The sequence below is a fragment of the Ochotona princeps genome, chromosome X (genome assembly GCF_030435755.1).
Source record: "Ochotona princeps isolate mOchPri1 chromosome X, mOchPri1.hap1, whole genome shotgun sequence".
Lineage (NCBI taxonomy): Eukaryota > Metazoa > Chordata > Mammalia > Lagomorpha > Ochotonidae > Ochotona > Ochotona princeps.
In genome coordinates, this window is record NC_080865.1 from 81,381,567 (window position 1) to 81,406,246 (window position 24,680).

General features: G+C 44.3%; 2 protein-coding genes across 2 annotated transcripts; both read right to left on the reverse strand.

Moving 5' to 3' along the window:
* Positions 1 to 37: 37 nt before the first annotated feature.
* LOC131478647 (homeobox protein ARX-like) lies at positions 38 to 24,649 on the reverse strand. The gene is made up of 5 exons (XM_058659157.1): positions 24,605 to 24,649; positions 24,430 to 24,514; positions 23,785 to 24,190; positions 11,702 to 11,747; positions 38 to 49 (listed from the first exon to the last, which is right to left on the reverse strand). Exons 1-5 carry the CDS (start codon positions 24,647 to 24,649, stop codon positions 38 to 40), a joined length of 594 nt encoding a protein of 197 aa, XP_058515140.1.
* On the reverse strand, positions 19,144 to 19,822 carry LOC101518683 (protein phosphatase inhibitor 2-like). Its single transcript, XM_036497823.2, has one exon. It carries the CDS (start codon positions 19,681 to 19,683, stop codon positions 19,153 to 19,155), a length of 531 nt encoding a protein of 176 aa, XP_036353716.2. The 5' UTR covers positions 19,684 to 19,822; the 3' UTR covers positions 19,144 to 19,152.
* Positions 24,650 to 24,680: the final 31 nt, after the last annotated feature.

Consider the following 24,680-nt stretch of genomic DNA (forward strand, 5'->3'; position numbering starts at 1 on the left):
ATGGATTAAAATACAGATATTACATGTGATTTATTTGTTATTTTTCTTCCTAAAAAGCAAAATCACAGGAGTTTATCACAATTGGGGTCATCTATGCTATCTAACCAGGTTGCATAGAAGGTACAAATTCTATGTTAATGACTTGCACCTGATACACTCCAATTAAGTTAACACCCAAGAGAAAAAAATGCATACTTTTCTTAGAGTGACCTAGCTCCCTCCACCAGTGTGCTCCAGCTAAAGTAGTTTGCACCTCTGTCTTTAGCCAACCCCTTAAACTGGACCCATCATATCCTGACCAAGCAATATATGGTTTATTATCAGTATTTCTATTCGTTTTCTACTATCTTAATTTGGAAAATAGAGACAAAATTCCTATCCACTGATTTACTCTTGAAATGCCTGCAAGGGCGAAGGATGGGCCAAGCTGAACTCAGGAAACCAGGATAAGCCTCACATGTGGGTGACAGGGACCCAATAACCAGAGCCATCACTTGTTGCCTCCCAGGGTCTGTATTGGTATGGAAGCTGGATTTGGAAACTGAAGCCAGGAATTGAACCCAGACAATCTGATATGGGGTACTTGCTGGCTTTTTCTTCTTTTAAAAGATATATCTATTTGAAAGACAGAAGCTACAGAGAGAAGGATGGATGGATAGAGGGACAGAGAGAAAGACTCTTCCATCCACTGGTTCATTCCACAAATGGCTGCAAAAGCTTCTCCAGCCTCATTAACAGTGAGCTGCATTGGAACGGGCAATCAAATATGGAATTCTGGCATTGCAAGTGTCAGTCTCACCTGCTGTATCACCATAACAGACCATTTGTGGACTTCTTTTTTGTGAAAGATTTATTTTATTTGTTTGAAAAGGGAAAGAGAGAGATGGAAAGAGAATGAATGAATGAATGAAAATCTTTAATATGCTGGTTCATTCCCCAAATGACTGGAATTTGGTTCAACTACTTGAGTCTCTGTCATCCACTTTTGCTTTTTTGAAGATTTATTTATTTCTGTTGGAAAGTCAGATATACAGAGAGGAGGAGAGACAGAGAGGAAAATCTTCTGTCTGCTGCAAGTGGCTGCAATGGCCAGAGCTGAGCCAATCCAAAGCCAGGAGCCTCTTTTGGGTCTCTCATGTGGGTGCAGGGTCCCAAGGTTTTGGACTGTCCTCTACTGCTTTCCCAGGCCACAAGTAAGGAGCTGGATGGGAAGTGGAGCAGTTGAGGACATGAACTGGCACCCATATGGGATCCCAGGCAATTGGAGTTGGAGGATTAGCTAATTGAGGCAATGGGCTGGCCCCCAAAGGGTCTTTTAATCCTATTCCCCCCATAAAATCCTGAATTACCGTCATAGTTAAAGATGCATAACTGATGTGTGAGTTGAATTGAATTTTTTTAGGGTAGTTCTTTTAAAAAAATTATTTCTTTTTGTATTGGAAAGTCATATTTACAGAGATAAGGAGAGAAAGATCTTCCTTCAGCTGGTTCAATTCCCAAATGGCCACAATGGTCAGAAGCTGAGCTGAACCAAACCTAGGAGCCAGAAACTCCTTCTGGGTCTCCCACACGGGTACAGGGACCCAAGGCTTTGGGTCATCCTCTACTGCTTTCCCAGGCCACAAGCAGGGAGCTGGATGGGAAGTGGAGCAGCTTGGACACGAGCCGGCACACACGTGGGATCCTGCAGCAAGCAAGGTTAGGACTTTAGCCACTTTGTTACCACACCGAGCCCTAGGTTCCTGTTTCATCATTTTATTTATTTATTTATTTATTTATTTATTTATTTATTTATTTATTTAACTTATTTTTATTGTTATCATTTTATGATACATTTCCACAGGACCTGGGATTTCCCTTATCCCCTCCCCAATTCCCTCCCCCCCTCACTATGTTACCCTATATGATTACTATAGTATAGTTCTTCTTACACAGTCATATGTCTATCACTGCGGGCATGGACAATGGCAGAGAGTCCAGCATCCTATTGTCAAGATATAGCAAACAGTTTCATTGGGAGTCCAACTTTTGTCTGGAAGTAGAGATGCATATTGCATTGTATCCTCACATCTGGATATGATAGTCTCCATTACACAGTTACTAGACATTCCCTTAAATGAAAAGTCACAAAACAAAATCAACAACAGGAAGGGAAAAAAAAGAAATTAACAACACCATGTAGTTAGATAACCTGCTGCTGAATGACTAATGTGTCACTGAAGAAATGAAAAAGAATATCAAGAACCTTCTTGAAGAAAATGATGCTGTTGTATGATCTATGAGTCATTTTAGATTTTAATGAGAAGAAAGTGTTTTGAAGAGATGAAACTAACAACAACAAAAAATCAAAATCCATGAGATATAGTTTCTGCTGATCATTGCTGGTGAAATGTGTCTCCTATAGGCAACAAGTAGATGGGTTTTGTTTTTTAATCCAGTCTACTTATCCATGATGTTTGTTTAATGATTCTCAGCCATTCACATTCAGGGTTAATATGAATGGGTGATAATTTGGTCCTGACATTTGAGCAATGGGCTGTTCATTGATTTAGTCTTGTGTTGTTATTTTACTGGGATGTTCTTCACATTTGCCTTTTGGGTTGGTGGGTGCTATTCTCTTTCCCTGTCAAGAGAACATCTTGAAGTATCAGTTGTAGGGCAGGTTTGGAAGAGGCATATTCTTTTAACTTTTCTTCCCTGTGGAAGAATTTTATTTCATTTTCAAAGACAATGGAAAATTGCTGGGTACATTATCCTGGGCTGACAGTTTTTTTCTTTTAGACTCTGGAATATGTTGCTCCATTCTCTTCTGGCCTGTAGATTTTCCTGTGAGAGGTCTCCTGTGAATTTAATTGGCATTCTTTATATGTCAGTTGATTTTTTTCACGTGTACATCCAAGGATCTCCCTCCCGGTGCAGGGTCCCAAGGCTTTTGGGCTATCCTCGACTACTTTCCCAGGCCACAGGCAGGGAGCTGAATGGGAAGCGGGGCTGCCAGAATTAGAACTGTTGTCCATATGGGATCCCGGCACATGCAAGGTGAGGACTTTAGCTGCTAAGCTACCACTCTAGGCCCATATGTATGTATGTATTCTTTTTTTTAGATTTATTTATTTTTGTTGGAAAGACAGATTTATGGAGAGAAGGAGAGACATAGAGAAAGATCTTCTGTCCACTGGTTCATTCCTAAGTGGATGCAACGGATGGAGTTGGGTCAATCTGAAGCAGGAGCCAAGAGCTTGCTCCACATTTCCCAAATGGGTGCAGGGTCCCAAGGCCATCCTCCACTGCTTTCCCATGCTACAATTAAAGAGCTAGATGGGAAGTGGCAATTGTAGAAATGTAACCACATGAATAAACAAAGAAAATGTCCCTTTGCAATAAACTATTGTATATAAGCTGATGCTTTGCTTTTGCAAAATGCGCTCAGATACAACTGCCTTGAGTTGTCGTGTCTGTTTGTCACTCGCTGAATCCTTGCCCACCGTTCCTGGGGCCCTGTTCCCATCGGACTGATTGCTCCCTGCCAGCCGGTCCGTTGCAGAGTTGGTTGCTGCTGTAGGAAGGTTGTTTAGGTAACTTCTCTGGCCTACTCGGGAAGGAAGTAGGTGTAGGCCTGAATAAGCTCCTGGTACAACAGCAGACCAGAGCTGGAAGAAATGAGTAGTGACCTGGTGGCCTGCAGCTACTCATCCTTCAGTTTCCCAATCAGCTGCCGCCCCCACCCCCTATGTGTTTCTTAAAAACAATTTTCTTCTGGTGTATTTCTTAGTCAGTTTACACTTGTGATACTTGATTACTGGACTGCTGGTTGTTTCTAACTTATTGATTTTTTTAAATCTAACAATGAATCAATAATACTTCTGTTGGAAGTATTTTAATGATATTAAGCCTCCTGATGTATGGAAAATTTTTGCAAACTCTTAGGTTAGTCTGTTTGGTTTTCACAATGTAGAGACCATCATAAATGGTCAATTGTTCCTAATTTGACTGCACTTAAAGAAGTTGTGTCTACCAACAGGTAAAAATGTGGCTGGTACTTGTGGAAGTGTTTCCATTGATCAAAAGAAGTACAGCATGAATTGCTGTTATCTCATCATTCCAGGATACATTGAGCTAAAGATGTGTTTGTGAGTGCACACATGTACAAAAGCTACGGAGAGGAAACACTGAATAAAGTAACTCCAGGACATGATTTGGATGGACAATTGGAGTGCTCTACAGTCCACTCTAAAATTTGTCCAATAGCCCTGAGTTTGAAGTACAGTAAGTTGCTGGTGCCTCAAAGACTTCAAATAAGTTTGTGCAACTGCCAATTAACATCTGTGTGTGAAGCAGTAGAAAAAGGAACAAGGGTTGGGTACAGAAATGATACAAGCATCTGCTTCTTCATTGCTTAACTCTAATTTACTAACACTCCTTATTTTAAGTGTATGGAATATAAGCTTTTCTTGTACTGGTATTGAAAATTTTAAAATGTGTGGCATAATAGCCTAATCTTCTACCTGTAGCGCTGGCATCCCATATAGGTACTGTTTCAAGTCCCGGTTACTCCCAATTGTGATACAGCTCTCTGCTTATGGCCTGGGAAAGCAGTGGAGGATAGCCCAAGGCCTTGGGACCCTGTATTCACAGGGGAGGTCCAGGAGAAGCTCCTGGCTTACAACTTAGCTCTGGCTGTTGTGACTGTTTGGGGAGTGAACTAGAAGATGGAAGTCCGTTTCTTTCTCTAAAATCTGCCTTTCAAATAAAAATAATCTTAAAAAAAGATGCGTGGCAAATTTGCAATTCCTGCACAAGCAGATTTTAAAGAACTGTCACATTTAATACACTAAGGTTTTGACCTCCTCTTTCCTTTTATCTTTCTTTCTTCCTCCTTTATTTTAAAAATTAGAGAATAAGATTACCTCATAATTTGGTTTTGCAAAATTTAAGTAGACATTACATGGAGTACTTTTGTGTGTACTATCAGATAAACCACAACAATAAACCAAAAATCTAAAATAGGCACCTCTTGGAAAGATTGGAGCCAATGAGCAGAGATGCTAGTCATACTTGTGCTTTGATTTTGCCTTGCTTTTTTGAAAGATCAATTTTAGATTCAGAGAAAAATTGAGCAAAAAGTACAGATACTTCCCATATACTCCACCAAAAACCCACAATAGGTTTACATATATGTACATGTGTGTATACATATGTGTATATAAAAATACATATAACATATAAATATAAATATGTAGTATATATTTTATAATATATTATACACAAATATAATATAAATATAAATTATATATGTATATTTGTTTGTAGATTATCTTTTTGTGAATTTTAATAGATTATACTTTTGGGGCCAACATTGTTGCATAGCCAGTTCAGCATCCCATATGGGTGTTAGTTTAAGTTACAGTCACTCCATTTTGAATCCAGCTCTTTGTGATGTACTTGGGCCCCTACAACCATGTGGAGAACTAGCTGAAACTCCTGGTTCCTGGGTTCAGCCTACTCCCCAGTGCAGCCATCTGGGTAGAAACCAGTGGATAGTAAATCTCACTATTTCTGTGTTTCTTTATATATATATTTATATATATATTTATTATTATATTTATATATATTATATATATTATATATATAATTCTGCCTTTTAATCAACAGATCTTTTATATATGTTTATACATATGATTTATCTATATCTAATTCACATGTAATTTTAATAAGCACACAATATATATAATATAAATGTATTCTATAAAATTATATTACATATTTATTCATGTATTTTTATGTAAATATTATATATATAAAAGACTATGCTGTTGAAGAAATCGGCTCATTGAACCTGCATGATCAAATTTGTGGTCGTAGAATTGTTCATACTACTTTTTAAAAATATATTTATTTATTTTTTATTGGAAAGAAGATTTACAGAGAGAAGGAGAGATAGAAAGAAAAATCTTCGAAATGCTGGTTCACTCCCCAACTGACCGCAACGGCCAGTGCTGAGTTGATGTGATACCAGGATCCAGGAGTCTTTTCCAGGTCTCCTACGTGCGTGCAGGATCTCAAGGATTTGGCCCGTCCCTGGTTGCTTTCCCCGGTCACAAGCAGGGAACTGGAAGGGAAGTGGAGCAACCAGGACACAAACTAGCACCCATATGGGATCCCGGGCGTGCAAGTTGAGGACTTTAGCCAGTAGGCTACCATGCTATGCCCATCATAATACTTTTTTGCTATATTTTTAATGACTGTGGGATCAGTATTGATGAACCCTTTTTCATTTCTGATATTTGAAATTTGTGTCTTTATTTTTTTTCTTCATGGATAGTCTGGTTCAATATTTATTGTTTTCCCCCATCTTCAGCCATTGTGGACATTTGAGGCGTGAACTAACAAATCATTTTCTCTCTGCCTCCCAAAAGGTAAATGAAAAATTTACAAAAATTTTTAAATTTTGTATCATATATTTTAAAGATTTATTTATTTATTTATTTAAAATGTAGAGTTACAGAAAGAGAAGGGGATGGGAAAGAGGAGAGAGAAAGAGCGGGAGATAGAGAGAAATAGAGAATCTACCATCTGTTGATTCACTCCCCAAATGGCTGCCTTGGCCAGGGCTGAGACAGGCTAAAGCTGGGAGCCAGTGTCTTCATCTGAGTCTTTCAAGTGGGTACAGGAGCCCAAATACTTGGGTCGTCTTTCACTGCTTTTCCAGTAGCATTAGCAGGGAGATGGATTATAAGCGGGACAGCTGGAACTTGATCTGGTGTTTGTATGGGATCCAGCACCATTGGTAGTGTCTTAATGCACTACACTGAAGCACTGTCCCCTTCATCTTTCCAAAGAAACCCAGTTTGGATTTTATCTATTGTTTTCTTATCTTCAATTCCCTTGATTTTTGCTTTGATTTTTATTATATCCTTTTCTTTTTGGATTAAATTTTCTCTTCTTTTTCTCATTGCTTATGAGAAACTCAGATGATTAACTTTCATATTATTTTCACTCACCAAATACTATTAATTTTATTCTGTATATTGTTTCTTTATTATATCTCACAAACTGGGATGAGTTGTACTTTTGTTTTCTGGTGTGTGTGTCATGCCAGGTCGGGTCGCAATACTAGCCAGGTATATTAGGGTCAGGTTTGGGGGCTGGCTGGGCTGATTGGGTTATAATCCCCACCAAAGTGAGCTGCAGCAGGGGGTGGACCAGGGTGGGCCAGGCTACAGCACCAACTGGCAAATGCCAAGGTGAGGGGGCCATACCAGACTGGGCTGCAGCACCAAATCTGAACATATGAGACCCAGGGGAGAGTAGTCGAACCCGGCAGGGGCTTCAGGGCCACTAGTCCCACTGGTGAGCGTGAGAACTGGGATTGGGGACAGACCAGGCCATGCAGGGCTACAGCACCTGTAGGCCTGTGTGCAAACTGGATTGGGGACAAGTCAGGTTGGGCAGACTGCACCTACTGTTACATGCATAAGCCAAAGGGGTGAGGGTTGCTTGGGCTTTGCCATAGCATCAGCTGGCAGATGACAGCACAGAGGGAAAACTCTGTCGAGCTAAACTACAATAGCACACAATGATTATTTAGAAAATTTTTATGATGTGTCCAGGTTTGTTGATGATGATTCAGGGATATCCCTCAGGAAAAGAGGCCTCCTCACCATTCCATTTGAAAGACATTCCCTTAGAAGTTCCCATTCATATGCTATTAATCCATTTGATGCATAAATACAGACATATTGAGAATTCACTTCTTTATTGAAAGTTACAAAAGCAAGTCATATCAGCAAAAGAGGGCAGGCACTCCTTTGTTTATTATGTAACAGGTGTTTGACAAACTGCTCTTAATATTGTGCTATGAATGACTTGGATGAGGCAGAAAAACATTTTGGATAAACACTCATGAAGATCATTCTTTACAAAAAGGGCAGTACAAAATTGTCATTAATGATAGGGTCCCACTCCAATCCCAATGAGGTTATGCCAAAGGAAGGTAAGTGTGGAGAAGAACAGGGTAGAGGAGGTAATGGCAGAGGAAGAATGGGCCATGGAGGCATGGGTGGCATAGGCAGCCCATGTGATGGTGGCTCTGGAAGAATCCATCTCCAATCAGGCTCCTGCACAAGGATGCCATTATGAGGCCTATTCCACATAATGCCCAGAGTGACGGGAGGCAGATTTCTGAACATTAATGCCCTCTGATGTCTCCTCCACTTGACCCTCCTATTCTTTTTTTATTATTATTATTATTTATTTTATTACAAAGTCAGATATACAGAAAGGAGGAGAGACAGAGAGGAAGATCTTCCATCCAATGATTCACTCCCCAAGTGAGCCGCAACGGGCCGGTGTGCACCGATCCAAAGCCAGGAACCAGGAATCTCTTCCGGGTCTCCCACGCGTGTGCAGGGTCCCAATGCATTGGGCCGTCCTCGACTGCTCTCCCAGGCCACAAGCAGGGAGCTGGATGGGAAGTGGAGCTGCCGGGATTAGAACCGGCGCCCATATGGGATCCCGGGGCGTTCAAGGTGAGGACTTTAGCCGCTAGGCCACGCCGCCGGGCCCGACCCTCCTATTCTTAAACCAAACCTTCAATCAGAGGAAAAAAGGGATTGGTTTAGTATATCAAATGGTTTAGAATATCATCATCATCATCCTCATCATCAAAACTTTACAACATACAACTCTTTGTGTCATTAAGATTTTCAAGTTCGCTGGGAGAAGTTATACCCTATTCTGTTTAGTTTAGACTAGGTTTAGTGTTTTGTCTTTCCATCTTTAATATTTTTTAATGATTTGGTTTTGCAGCTCTTGGACGCCAGTCTAGTTGATGAATGGTACTCAGTCCCCCTTATTCATGTCATGCTTGGTAACAGAATTGAAAGTTCAGTATCCTACAAGTAGAGTATCAGGTCTTGAGCTGCCTCTGCTATCACCATCATAGGGACAGTTGTCACTGTGGTTCTCTGGGAAGCTGTGCCTGGTATAAGGTGGACCCTATTTACAGACATACTGAGGGTCAGAGATCCCTAATTGAAAAAGCATGTCTTTATTCTGAAGTAATTGATAAGGGCAAGAATAGATTTCATTTCAAAGGATGTCTAAGGAGCCATCTACCCTCTGACTTCATAGAGCTAAAAACATGGTTTGACAAGGAAGATTTGGGCTCAGATTATTTGTGGCTGGACTGGTAAATCAGTCTTGTTGATACCCTGGTTACTGCCTTGATATTTTGGTCTGTGCAGTTAAGGAAAATTTAGCAGAACTGGGTCCAAATTAACCAAAACTCTCAACCATCATATCTGCAGTTCCTTTGTAACAATGCATGCAGGCACTGTGGAGCAAAGCTAGTGAACTCATCCCGGATTTTGTACTTAGTTTTGGAAAATGTTTTCTTACAAGAACTTATGGTTTTCTATGGTTTTCAAATGGTACTGTTCTGATCCCATGACCTATTCGTAAAAACCAGTCATCCTTGCCTGAGCAAATGAAAAAGGGCTTCAAGTTAACACAGATAAGAATCTGCTTCGAGAGCTTCTACTCCCCAGCCAAAGGAATCTGACAAAACTCAATTCTTAAAATAATAGTGCCACTGGGCCCAGCGCGATGGCGCAGAGGTTAAAGTCCTCACCTTGCACGTGCTGGGATCCCATATGGGCACCAGTTCTAATCCCAGAGGCCCTGCTTCCCATCCAGCTTCCTGCTTGTGGCCTGGGAAAGCAGTTGAGGATGGCCCAAAGCCTTGGGACCCTGCACCCACGTGGGAGACTGTTAGGAGCCACAGACATATGGGCCTTAGACTTGGCCTACCTGACAGCCTGTTGCATTGCAAAAGCCTGCAAGCAGGGCTACAGCAAGCAGGATATTAGGCCAAAACATCCTCTGTAGAGCAAGCAGAATACAACCTCCACCCTTGTTCCTGTTCAGATAATTAGTTCCTCCCCTGTTTCAATATAGCTGATTAGTTCCTTCCCTGCTTCAGTGAAGATAATTACTCCCAGGAAACCCCTCCCTTTTTCCCCCTCCCCTAGAGAAGAAGGTATATATATGAGGAGTAAAAATAAAGAGGGAGGCACTCTTTTCCACCAAGTACGAGTGTCCGTGTGTTTCTTGGGCCAGCAGCCCGGGGCTACCAGCCCTGCATTCCCAGTCCACCTTCAGGGTTTGAGCGTCATGTCCTGCAGGTTGGGACAGGAGACCTGCAGGAAGAGCTCCTGGCTCCTGGCTTTGGAATGGCTCAGCTCCAGCCGTTGCAGTCACTTGGGCAGTGAACCATCAGATGAAAGCTCTTGCTTTCTGTCTCTCCTCCTCTCTGTATATCTGCCTTTCCAGTAAAAATAATTAAATCTTTAAAAAAAAATAGTGCCACCAAAACCAAATCAACCTCACTGCATGACTCATTACTTCAAAATAGTATCATTAAGGAAAAAATCCTTGGATTTTAGGAACTCCTCAAGAGAATATTCCCTCCTCAAGTTCAATTTGTGTCACATCTTCAAAGTCAACAGTTGAATGCAGGCATTTCTTCAATCTTTTTACCCTTCTCAGGTCAATGAAAATGTATTCAAGGGCCCGGCGGCATGGCCTAGTGGCTAAAGTCCTCGCCTTGAAAGCCCCGGGATCCCATATGGGCGCCAGTTCTAATCCCGGCAGCTCCACTTCCCATCCAGCTCCCTGCTTGTGGCCTGGGAGAGCAGTCAAGGACGGCCCAAAGCTTTGGGACCCTGCACACGCGTGGGAGACCTGGAAGAGTTTCCTGGTTCCCGGCTTCGGATTGGCGTGTACGGGCCCGTTGCGGCTCACTTGGGGAGTGAAACATCAGATGGAAGATCTTCCTCTCTGTCTCTCCTCCTCTCTGTATATCCGGCTTTCCAATAATAATAAAATCTTAAAAAAAAAAAAAAAAGAAAATGTATTCAAAATTGTTCGTATGTTTTTCAATTTTTGTTAAGATTTCAAGTTCGAGAAACTTCCTCCCATTCCCCCCTTAGTACTAGTATTTCAGTAATATTTTCAGGTTAACATATAACCATTCCGGAAAATTAAATTATAATGCTGCCACTTTCAACACTGATTTACCACAGACTAGGAAAAACAGCAGCAGCAAGTAGTTGAAGTTTTAAACTATTTCCCCTTAACAGTATTGGTGCAGTTTACTCTTACAGTGTGTCCTGCTTGTGTGAATTATTTATGCCTTTATCCCATGACTGAACACTTATAAACACATTCAAATGAAATGCACTAAATAGCTAAGAGCTTATTACTAGATTAAATGTTTTAAATAATTGTGTGCAATTAAACTCAATCATAATCTAGCTCTTGTGATGCATTAATACGCAGACCTCACAGGTAAAAAAATGAAACCCAACATGACCTCACACCGAAGTGTTCCCTAAAATGTAATTTAAATTTTAAACAGGAGTTTCAATTTTGCACAAGAGCGACAGTTTTATTTAAACTGTTTTTTTTAACTAGAAAAAATACGTTGTTTCTCATAAAAACAAAATTCTATTAACTGGGGTTTGATTTTCACCATCCCCGCCAAAGCCCCCAAATTCAAAACTCACTTCACAAGCATGAGAAAGTTAACAAGAACACAGCAAGTTGAGAATATCTGGAGCGGGGGGACACAGTTGTTACCGTCCCCAGGTAGATTTTACACTGGCTTCTAGTATGAATCGTTCATTTCAGACTTACATACCTGCACTTTGGCCTCGCTCACATTCAGGTTCATTGCCAGATTCTTCCTGTGAGGACAAAGCCACAAACGTCCCCTCAGTATCTGCCCTTGTGGATTAACGAAATACACAGCCAGTCGGCCACTGCCAGCTTCCTTGAAATGGCATTCTTCCCAACACCCAAGCACGTGTTTTCTGTAATAGCCCGCGAGCGCGGTAGTGTCAAAATCAAGACTCAAAGCTTTGTGCGATCTAAGCAACCCATCACAAATTGCAGTGGACACAAGCTGGGCCATCTCACCCTCCTCAGCCTGCTGGGGATCCTGATTGTGACCAAATGTTCTTTAGGAAAACAGGAGCCTGGCCAATGTCCTGAGGGGTCTGAGTTCAATCCTGTGTGACCATCTTGCTGTTAGTGCCCTTGGGGCTTCGTGCCCACCCTGGAGCTTCAGAGTGTCTTCACTGGGGAGGGCTCCCCAACTCCACCTGTCCATTGACACCCTGTCCCGCCCCAGGGATCAACACTTGGCACACTGGAGGGATGGAAGAGACTAGGGGAGTCTAAACCAACTCCATCAAGACCACTCACCTCACCAACCCGTCCGGGTACTGTGTGCATTGGAAAACGCTCTCAAGCTCCCCCAGCTGCAAGCGGCTGAAGTTGCTGCGGCAGCTGCGATACTGCTTTTCTTCTTCCCTCTGCCGGCCCGCAGCGGCCCCCTCCTCGGCCAGCTCCTGGGCAAACGGCTGCTGCCTCCGGGGCCCCTGGGGGCCACCGCTGCTACACAGCTTCTCCTCTTGCTCTTCCTCCTCTTCCGCCCCATCATCAACAACCTCACGGTCCACCTGGCAAGGAGCTGACATACCCACCGGCCCTTTTTCACCTCCCCAGGCTGCTGCGTGCGCACGCTCTGCCGCCACCTCTCCTCCCGCCCCAAACGCCGCGGTCGCCGCTGCCTTCCCGGCTGTGGAGGAGAAAAGGCAGCGATCAGACCGTTCTAGCGGGGGCTGCGGGGCTGCGAGGCTGCGGGGGCCAGGCAGGCTCGGACAGGGGCACAGACACGGGCCGGGGCACGGGCATGGGCAAAGGCAATGGCAAGGGCTAGAGCTGGCAGCGCCGCGCGCACCGCCCTGGCTTCTGTCAGGCAGAGTCCCCTGACCTTCCCGCGGCTCGCCGCACTACTCCGCCTGTGCGGGCACTGACCGGCCGCTGCTTCCCGGGGCTCCTCCACCCCCAGGCTGCCGTGGCCGGCGTCTTGGTCGCGGCGCGGGCGCCGAGCCTCCATTCTCTCAGCCTGTGGATGAAGGTGGGTGCTGGCGTTCTCCTTCGGGCCCCTTGGCTCGCTGGCTCGCACGCACGTCGCACTGGGCGCAGGCTGGCCGTGAGAAGGCTGCTGGGGAGACGGCGCGGGGGATGCTGTGCTGGGTGTGCTGCACGCCCACGCGGCTGGGGCGTGGCGGCAGGCTGGCTGTCTGGCTGCGTGTTGGCTAGAGGGGCGCTCCCAGGGAGGGGGAGTGGCCCTGTGGCTAAAGAGGAGCGAAAGCTTTGCGGCTCATCTCGGTGGTCACCTCCTGGCTGTGGGCTAGGAGGCAGGTGAGTGTCGCCCTCAGCCCAGCCCACCCACCACCCCAAGGTGGGGATGGGAAGCCTTGAGCTTTAGCACTCCATTGGGGGCAGAGTTTCGGGGCTGGGAGGAAGACCTCGCGCTAGCCCCCCACAGCCTGTGGACAAAGTTGTACACAACATTGCTCTGGGCAGCAGGCCACTGGAGGAGGCGTGGAGCCCTTAGCAGCTCCAGCAAGCTCAAGCGAACACCAGGCTCCCTTGCCAAAAGGGTAGTCAGGTGTGGCGCTCTTGGGTTCTGTTCCTTTTGGCAAATTCCGGGAATCAGCCAGACAGATCCTGCAGGTGAAATGATGAGGCGGGAGAAGGTTTGTTACATTCTGGCAGCTGCTTGCAGAGAGCTGAGAGGGCGGCGCTCTGCCAGTGGCTGGTGTGGAGGAGAGTTGTGGTTGGGTCTGCAGGGCCCCTGGTGGGTGCTTAGCCACCCAGCCCCAAGCACAAGCTCCAGGGGACTAGTGCAGATTCTGTGCAGAGCTTCTTACATTTGAGACTACTTACTTAACCCCTCCTTTCGTTTTAGACTCTCCTGCGTAGCGTGCAATAATTGGCTACATCAGGTTTTGTTCCAGGACCTTTTGAGATGCACACCAGCCCCAGAGATGCACATTTTCCCCTGCTGGGCTGCTGCTGTCCCTCCCCGCCCATACTGCCTCCTTTCCCTCCCATCTTTTGTCTAGAACTCTCCTCCTAAGCTGTTTTTTTCCCACGGATGAAGATTAAGTCCCCCGATTGGGGACTAGGCGTTCCTGCCTTCAGGTAGCGTTTTCTACCGCACTTGTCGGTGTCCTCAGCACTGAGACTAGTTCTGTTAACACATTGCTTCACATAGCACATATTTAGCCTATGTTTTCTGTCACAGCTGCCATTATCACCAGCCCACTTCATAACCTAAAACATCTTTTTAGGCTCCTCAGAATACAATGGACACCCCCACCACCTCACTCCAGTGCCCTCCCCACCCAGGTCATTCTGAGCCTCTTAGGTGAGTGCCTTTTATTTGGCCACCAGCCAGCATAGTATTTACATAAGATGTTTAACTGATTGATTCACTTCTTGATTATTCATGGATTGGTGTCACTTTAAAGTACAAATAGGCACAAATCAGAGTTTGCTGTCCCAGATTTAGGGGCAGGGAACACAGAAACATGCTGCTCGCATCTGCCTCCCAGCTTTTTTTAAAAAACATATTTTTATTGCATTTCATTTTTTTAAAACTAATTACATTGCATTATGTGATACATTTTTTATGCACTGGGATTCCCCCCGCCCCTCCCAAAACCCTCCCCCACTGCGGATTGCTCCACCTTGTTGCATTTCCATACTTCAAATTCAGTTGACATTCTTTCATTGGAGGTATTTACCAAGCATAAAGCCCAGCATCTTATTGTCCTGGTAAGTTCAATGGTTTGTTGGTGAGACCATCTCTGGTCTGAAGGTAGAGCCGGCAGAGTATCATCCCAACATAAAATTAAAAAGCCCCAACATAATATTTCCAACCATTTACAACATTGTGACATTAATTGACATGGTATTGATTAACTAATCTGTTACTAGGAAAATGCAGGTTCCCAACCACAACCTGTGACTTCTTCATAGACATTTCAATTTTGGTTTACATTCAACCGTATTCTATACACCTTAAAATGGCTTAGATTGCTATTCAGCTGTCTCATGCCTATTTTAATTTTAGTCTTTAGCAGTTTATAGCCTTGAAGCATGTTTTCGCTGAACCTGGCTGTTTTTCAGGTGGTCTAACTCTATAATTCTAACAGGATATATGTCAACAGTTTAGGTGAGCATGTTTAGGAGGGGTGTGCAGAGAAATCTTCCATACCCCAGTGAGGAGTAACTAATCTTTGTGTCCCACCCAGTGAGTTATAAGTGCATCCCCGCTGACCGTTTTCTGTCTGTTTCTAAGCTTTCCTTGTTGTTCTCTGTCTATCTATTCTAGTTTTTGTTTGTTTGTTTGTTTTGAGGGGTTTCTGGAGCGCTCCAGATGGTTATTACGAGAGGGGGGTGGGGCCCCAAAATTGGAAGCAGACAAGGACCAGAGAAAGCTCCTCTCCCTAGTCCCGAAGGAAGTTTACTGTTCTGTTTCTGCGGACCGCTCAGGGATCCTGGTTGTTGTTCCAATGACCTTGGATCCTGCAAGGCAGGATTTGGGCTTCTTCCATCCCATGTGGTAGATCCAAATGGGGGGTGGGTGACCTCAGAGTTCTTGGTCTCCGAAGGCACTCCATTTCCCCGTGGTCTCCTTGGCAGTCGCGATGTAGTCCTTAGTGCTCATACTGATAGTCCTTGGTGAGGATCTAGCAGTCTTCAGGGTTGGGATAAAAGCTCCTCCTGTCCGCCTGCTCCACTCTGGGATCCCTCCCTGCTCTATGCGCATGACCTCCTGTTAAGAGGTTGTTAGGATTACTCCTGAGTCCCCCACTTGCCTTTGTAGTTTTGCTGTTGTCTAATGCTAATTCGAGTCTGTTGTCTATGAGTTACCAGTTATGATCCTGATAGGTTATATTTCCCATCTTCCTCACCCCTTCTAGGGTGATGTAAGATTTCTCTGCTCTCCCTCCCTGCCTCCCAGCTTTGCTTGTCCTTTGCTAGCTGGCCTATCCTTTTTCTCCTGCACGTGAGTTTCTGGTCTGTAAATGGGGTACTTCTAGCATCTACCGCTAGTGTCTCCTTGAGGTGAGAGTAACACAACTTCACGTTTAGCTGGCTCTTACTGTCTTCTAGGCAATGAGGCAAGGGATCTCATTCTATTAACACATTAAATTATCTTAACAAGTGTATACATCCAGATGTGCTGTGATTCTGTTTACAGGTGATGTTACTGAATTACAGAGACATTAAGTAATGTGTCCAAAACTGCTCTCTGGAAATGTACAGAACTGAGCTTTGAGCCTGTCCTCTGAGCTCTATCCCTGGCACAGAGGATGGGATCAATAAGATTTGCTGGTATGTTGCATACTTGTATTATTATACTTCTGTCATTAGATGGAGCAAACATGGACAAAAGAATTATTTTTTTCAACTAAAGCTTCAGTTGCTTAACTGGAGAACTGATGACTCAGGTATCTGTGGGATCTTGGCCATCAGTAACCAAGGCACACAGGGTGATATGCTAAAGAATGAATTCAAAACAGAATGCTCAAACAAGTGATTTAGGGGTGGCCGTTTAGCCTGGAAGTCAAAAATCCCTGTGTTCCATATCTGAGCAGCTGTTTTCCCCCGGTTCATCCTTGGTTATTGCAGACATGTGGAAGGTGAACCAGGATCTGCAAGATTCTTAATTCTCTCTGCCTTTAGAATAAAAAGAAACAAATTTCTATGAAAAGAGTACAGATGAATAATGGTTTCTAGGGAATTACTTAAGAAAGAGTAATATAAGAGGCTGAAATATTGAGTTGCAAAGTATCTCTCCTTCTAGCTTATTGGTGCTGTTAAAAACATTATTTTTTTAAATAAAGATTTCTTTCTTTTTATTTGAAAGACAGTTTTTACACAAAGAGAAAGAGAGGTTTTGCACCCACTAGTTCATTACCCAAATGGCCAGAGCTGAGCTGATCTGAGGCTGGGAACCAGGAGATTCTTCTGGCTCCCACATGGGTGCAGGGTCCCTAGGCCTTGGACCATCCTCTACTGCTTCTCCGGGCAGTAAACAGGGAGCTAGATGGGAAGTGGAGCAAGGCAGGACACGAAACAGTGCCCATTTGGGATGCCAGTACTGCAGGCAGAGGAGTAGTGTGATACACCACCATGCTGGCCCCCAAACAGTTGTTCATTCTATTTTATATTTTGAACAGGAGGGAGGGAGGGTGGGAAGGTGGGAGAGGGAGATATTAGGAAAGCAAGAGAAATCTTCAATCTGCTATTTCTCTCCCTAATTGCCTGTAACAGCCAGGACTACATCAAGCCAAAACCAGGAGCCTAGAATTCAATACACGTCTCCCACATGATGGCAGTGATTCAGCTTCCTGGTCTGTCATCTGCCACCTCCCAGGATGCACACGAACACAGGTACTCCTTTATAGAATGTGGGCATTCCAAGCCATGCCTCAACTGCTGGATCAAGTAGCATTCTTCTCAATCTTAGAAGAAAAAAAAAAAAAGCTGACTCGCACACTACTTTTGGCGGGATCCAGTTTATTTGGAAAAGTTTTTATTTAAAAGGCAGAGATATGGACAGTTCTCAAATGCCTTTGCAGTCAGTGCTGGGCCAAGCTGAAGCCTGGAGCCACACTCCATCTGGGTTTTTCATGTGAGTGGCGGGGGCCCTAGTGCTTGAGCCATGAATGACTGTCTCCTAGGATTTATTTGCAGGAGGCTAGCTCAGAAGCAGAGGAGCCAGAAGTGTGAACTGGTTCGCACACATTCCAAGAGAGGTCTTAACCCACTAAGTTATCATCCAAACTTATAACTTCAAGTTGAAAGAATTCAAACATGATTCATAGGAATCCAAGTACATAGATATATAAGGGTGATTGACAGTATTTATTGAAATATGGAACCTGGAAAAGTTTCTCATCTATAAATGCCGGTTTCCTTTGGAATGATTTAGTACCATGGATATAAAGGGAGATCTAAATGACAAGTTAGCTACAGAAAACTAGCGATAGAATAACAAATTCAAACTGTCGAATTCAAGTCAACGCTCATCCCATGTCTAAAATCACATTTTCTTGTTCTCATAATAAATTAACTACACTGCTACCCAATAGAATTTAGGCAACTTGTGTACTAGAAGTACCCAAGAGAAAGGAGAGTTTCTGGCCCAACAAGGGGACAAGATATGGCCACAAGGTGGCAGTAGGAAAAACTTTGAGTGAAAATGTGAAATTACAACACAATGTAATTAATGAATAAATTAAAAAAACAAAAGAGCCAACAAAAAAAAAAAAAAAAAAAAAAAAAGAAAGAAAATGTGACTGATTTTGCTTGTGGGAAAGTCAGTGAGAGCCTGAGCTGGTCCACAGTCTTAAGGCTTTCAAGTGCTATCTTGGAATGAGGAACCAGTGAACTCCTGAAGGAAAAATGGATCAGTGAAGGGGCTTCCATGTCTAGGAATACTTCCATGCTCATTTTATGAGATCATCCTAATACTAATGCCAGACAGGAATACTGTAGCAGAAGAAAATAACATGCTCATATACCTGACAAACAAACATGCAAAAATCCTCAGACTGGAACAAAACATTTGGGGGATTGTACACACCATGATCAACTGAGCTTTGCCCCTGGAGTTTAAGGCTAGTTTGGCCAGGATCCCATATGGGTGCCGGTTCTAATCCCGGCAGCTCCACTTCCCATCCAGCTCCCTGCTTGTGGCCTGGGATAGCAGTCGAGGACGGCCCAAAGCTTTGGGACCCTGCACCCATGTGGGAGACCTGGAAGAGGTTCCTGGATCCTGGCACCAAATCGGCACAGCACCGGCCATTGCGCTCACTTGGGGAGTGAATCATCGGATGGAAGATCTTTCTCTCTGTTTCTCCTCCTCTCTGTATATCTGATTTTGCAACAAAAAATAAATAAATCTTTTTTAAAGAAGGAAAGTAATGCAGGTTTGGTTTGATGACATTACATTTTATTTGTGGTCAACTTGGCACAAGGTTATGATTGCCCACTGGGCATTTTCCCTCAAGTCAGTTAGTCTGTAAGGTTGCCATTGAATTCTTGGAAATGTAGTGCCTGGTGTTTATTTTGATATTCAAGTCACAAATGATGGAGAACAGAAGCAGCATACCTTAGCAACAGGGTTTGTATTTGGTGAACAACTGCAAGATGGGAGAAAGTCCCGCTGTGAACTCTGGGATTTATGTGAGGGTCACTTGGAGGAGATCCTTGATTTGATTATTCTAGTTCCATGCTTTCTGCCTCTGCAGTCTCTGGCATTTCTTCATCCTGTACCTCATCCTGTTGGTATCTGGAAATTAATTTTGTTGCTATTTTAGTATTCAGCTCTTCATTGTCGTGAAACTTTCTTTTCATCTCAAATTGACGTTTTTTTTCTCGTTGTTCTGAGGTGAGGGCCATGACCCTTCCCTTGCTTTCCAGTACCCGAACCTGATACATTGACTCTGATCTTCCCATAGCCGCTAACTTGTTGGCATGGTTCTCAGGAGTTAGGGCTTCAGTTAGGGCCTCATCATCATCACTGCCCATCTCTTGATGATAAGGAGTGCTTGGTTCATCGATTTCCATAGAGTCATCATCTTTGTGGACTGCAGGAGAGGTCATAAGCATGTTCATTTCATCGCACTTGAGATATTTTTCACTGGGGCTCATGTCTGTCTTGCCACAGGGTTGTTTGGCTGAGGCCGCACTAGAGGAAGTTGAGGACTTGTTCTTCAGTATCCCCTTGATGTGCTTGCGTGATGCCATGGTGACAGCTGTTGGCAGTAGATCCAGTTTTTGCCTGGGCGTCACTGTTGCTGTTAAATAGTCAAGGAGAAAGGTTGGGGGCTAGCAAGCCCGACCAGGCAGCCAGAGAGCCATGTGGGTACTGAAGCAGCCACACCTACTATCCTGGTAACAGCTAAGGGCATCATTGTGATGTCACAGTGGCCCTGACACCAGAGCCAGTGCTGCTCTGCTGGTGACCTTTGTGTGCCCTTTGCTGCCAACCTTTCACCCCTGGCTCTTGGATAGGACAGCTCAGAGTGGTTTACAAGTCTCACTGTACCCAAAGAAAGGCATTCGCGCCCTCTCGTGGCATTTCTGGGCTTCTATGGTGGTTTGCTTTTTTTTTTTTTTTTTTTTTTTTTAACATTATTACTATTATCATTTTATGAAACAGTTCCATAGGCCCAGAGAGTTCCCTTACCCCCTCCCGAACATCCACCACCCACTGAGTTACACTATATCATTACTGTAGTATAGGTCTTCATAAATAGTCATATGTTCATCGTTGTGGGCATGGACAATGGCAGAGAGTCCAGCAGCCTATTGTCAAGATATAGGCAACAGTTTCATTGGGAGTTCATCTTTGATCTCGAAGTAGAGGTGCATACTGCATTGTATCCTCACATCTGGATATGATAATCTCCATTATATAGTTACTATACATCCCCTTAAATGAAAAGCCACAATACAATATCAACAGCAGGAAGAAAAATAGAACTTGACAATGCTATGAACTTAAATAATATGCTACTAGGGTATGGTGAATGAGTGCTGAAATCCTGATCAGATTACCATGATAATTGATTTCAAGTCACAACCAGACTGGGCCACTCTGCTCATACTTTGGGTCACACATGATTTCTGATAGGTCTGTGTGGGCATTTCTGGATATGGCTCATATCTAGGTAGACTTGCAGATGAAATGTCCCTTCATGGAAAGCCTTGAATAGGACAAAAGGTGTTGATCACTCTGTGAGTGAAATGGTCCCCTCCCATGTTGCCTTAGGATTGTCATGTTATATGGATTGCCCAGGAAGTTTGGCTAATTTTTTTTATTAATTACGTTGCATAATGGGACACAGTTTCATAGGCTCTGGGATTCCCCCAACCCCTCCCTGTGCCCTTTCCCTATGGTGGATTCCTCCACCTTGTTGCGGTATTACAGTTCAAATTCAGTCAAGATTCTTTCTTTGCAAACATATACCAAGCATAGAGTCCAGCATCTTATTGTCCAGGTAAATTAAACGGTTTCTTGGGGAGACCATCTCTGGTCTGACGGTGGAGTTGACAGAATATTATCCCGATCAATTGAAAGCCCCAACACAACATCAGCAACAATTTACAGCATTATGTAATTAATTGACACGGTATTGAGTAACCAATATGTTAAAAAAAAAAATGCAAGTTCTTAACCGCATCCTGTGACTACTTCATTGGCATTTCAATTCTATTTTATACACAGAACCAAGATTGGCTAAAATTTTACCAGTGTCCTTTAGAGGTCTAAATGGTCAAATGAGAGACTTGGTAGGTGGCAGCCTTCTTTCTTGTTTGTTTTTATTGTTATTATTATCATTTTATGATGTAGTTCCATATGCCCTGGGATTCCCCTTACCCCCTCCCCAAGTTCCCTTGCCCCCACCACTGAGTTCGCCTATATTATTGCTACAGTATATTTCTTCCTACACAGTCATATGTCCATCGTTGTGGGCATGGGCAATGGCAAAGAGTCCAGCAGCCTATTCTCAAGCTAAAGTTAACGGTTTCATCGGAAATCCATCTTTGATCTGGAAGTAGAGATGCATACTGCATTGTATCCTCACATCTGGATGTGATAGTCTCTATTGCACAGTTACTGTACATCCTCTTAAATAAAAAGCCACAGAACAGAATCAACAGTAGGAAGAACAGAAGAAATGAAGAATGCCACAAAGTTAAATACCATGCTACGGAATGACTAATGTGTCATTGAAGAAATGAGAAAGAGAATTGAGAACCTGCTTGAAGAAAATGATGTTACTGTATGAGCTTTGAGTCAGTGAAGAATTGAATGAGCAAGAAAGTGTTTTGAAGAGATGAAGCTAGGTTTAAAAATAAAAAAACACCCAAACACTTGAGATATCGTTTCTGCTGATCTTTGTTGGTGAAATGTGACTTCTGTAGGCAACAGAGAGATGGGTTCTGTTTTTTTTTAACTCCAGTCTACTAATCTATGATGTTTGATTGATGAGTTTCAGCCATTCACATTCAGGGTTAATAAGAATGGGTGGTAATTTGGTCCTGTCGTTTGAGCTGTTCATTGATTCAGTCTTGTGTTGTTACTTTACTGGGATGTTCTTCACATTTTCCTTTGGTTTTGGTGGGTGCTATTCCTTTTCTCTGTCAAGAACACATCTTTACGTATCCTTTGTGTGGCAGGTTTTAAACAGCTATAGCTGGGTTCTTTTAACTTTTCTTTACTGTGGGAGAATTTTATTTTATTTTCAAGATAACGGAAAACTTTGCTGGGTACGTTATCCTGGGCTGAAAATTTTTTGCTTTCAGAATCTGGAATATTTGACTCCATTCTAACCTGTAAACTTTCCTGTGAGAGATCTCCTGTGAGTTTAGCTGGCATTCCTTTATATGTCTGGTGATATTTTTCATGTTCACCTTTAGGGATCTTTTCCTTATGTTCGATTGAAGAGAGCTTGATGGTCATGGGTCTTGGTGAAGATCACTTTTGGTCAACCCTGTTGGGAGTCCTGTGCCCCTCCTGGATGTCATTTCTCAATTATTTCTCTAGATTAGGGAAATTTTCTCTTATTATTTCATCAAACAAATTTTAAACAAAGCTTCTCTTTCTGCACCTTCTGGGACTCTCATACCTCTCCTATTTGGCCTTTTTCTAGTGTCCTTGAATTCTTGAATCCTTTTCTTAGCTTGACCCAGCTCTGCTTCCAGCTTTTTGTTTGTTTCCTCCTGGTGACAGTAAATATCTTCCAATCCTGAGACTCTTTCTTCTGCCTCCTTCATTCTTTTTGGAGACTCTCCACTGCACCTTTAATTTGCTCCACTGTATTCTTCGTTTCTGATATATCAGCTTTCATTCGATTCATTTCCTGTGTGACATGTTCTTTAAATTTCTTGAACTCCTGTATTATGTGCTTCTCATTGTTGATAGGAAGCTTTATAGCAAGTGTTTTGAATTCTGTATCCTCATTTTAACTCTGAGGTGGGTTTTTGGCCCAGACCGGCTTGGTGCACCTTTTGTCCTGGCCTTGCTTGATTAGTCACACCCATCCTGGCTCTCGTTATTGGGTGCTACAGCCTAGCCATGCGTGGTCTACCCCCCGACTCTAGCATGGATCAGCACATGCTGAAACCTAGCCTAGTTTGTCCTATACCTGCTATGGATCTTGTGAACACCAGTGGGTGCTGCAGCCTAGCCCAGTCTGGCACAACAAAGACCCAGTCCACACCCACGCCAAGGGATGCTGCATCCATGTCCAGCCCAGTTCACTGCTCCCATTCTGACTCGTGTGCTCACCAGTGAGAACCACAGCGCAGTTAGGGCTTCCCCTCAGCTCCCCACCCAGGCTTGCTCTCAGCCACACAGCTTGCATATGCTGGTGTTTGCTAAGACACATGGTGCCATCACCTGGATTGGTTATTGCCATCAAATCCTACAGTCAGACAAAAGAGATGTGAGGATAGGACAGCAGGAATTATGGAGGAAGAACAAAAATCACCATTTTTAGGACTATGTCAACAACAACCATTGAATCTCCTTAAAAACTTTTAAATTTTAAAATAAAAATAACATTACACAAGAGTGAACACTAACATTTTCAAGGATGTTACCAACTAAGACTAATTGAAAAAAATCTCTATTAACCTAATTAGCAAAATAACCTATCTGACTAAGACACCATGGTCTGAAAGCAGATTTCAATCAAACACTAAAGGTTGGCTTATTATATCATTGAAAATATACATCATCATTCCTACTAGTAGCTGCTCAGGGATCACAGGTTGGAACTCTGCAGTGGAGGGAAGGGACTAGGGGAGCCCAGGCCGAACCCCATCAAAGCCACTCACCTCACCAACACGTGCGGGTACTCAGTGTACAGGAAAACGCTCTTCATTTTCCTCAGTTGCACGCGGTTCTTGGTGCTGTGGCGGGCGGAGCCTGAGCGCTGGTCCTGGGGCTGCGGGCCCGCAGCGGCCCCCTCCTCGGCCAGCTCCTGGGCAAACAGCTGCCTCCGGGGCCCCTGGGGGCCACCGCTGCTCCGCGCCTCCTCCTCCTGCTCTTCCTCCGCCAATCCCTGCTCCTCCTCCACAGCATCCTCCTGTTGGTCCTCCTCACCAACATGCTCCTGGTCCAACCGGCAGGCAACTGGCGCACCCACCGGCCCTTTTTCACCTCCCCAGGCTGCTGCGTGCGCACGCTCTGCCGCCACCTCTCCTCCCGCCCCAAACGCCGCGGTCGCCGCTGCCTTCCCGGCTGTGGAGGAGAAAAGGCAGCGATCAGACCGTTCTAGCGGGGGCTGCGGGGCTGCGAGGCTGCGGGGGCCAGGCAGGCTCGGACAGGGGCACAGACACGGGCCGGGGCACGGGCATGGGCAAAGGCAATGGCAAGGGCTAGAGCTGGCAGCGCCGCGCGCACCGCCCTGGCTTCTGTCAGGCAGAGTCCCCTGACCTTCCCGCGGCTCGCCGCACTACTCCGCCTGTGCGGGCACTGACCGGCCGCTGCTTCCCGGGGCTCCTCCACCCCCAGGCTGCCGTGGCCGGCGTCTTGGTCGCGGCGCGGGAGCTGAGGCTCCTTTGACTAGGAGGGGACCTTCAGCTCTTCAAAGAGAAGCTCACGCAAACTCACACACCTGCAGAGAAGCTCTCTATCCTTTGTGGGAAATATCACCAATCTCGTTTTATTTTTAAATGAATAGGATTTGGGAGCATCCATTTCGTTAGTTTCTTCCCCTTCTTGAGAGGGT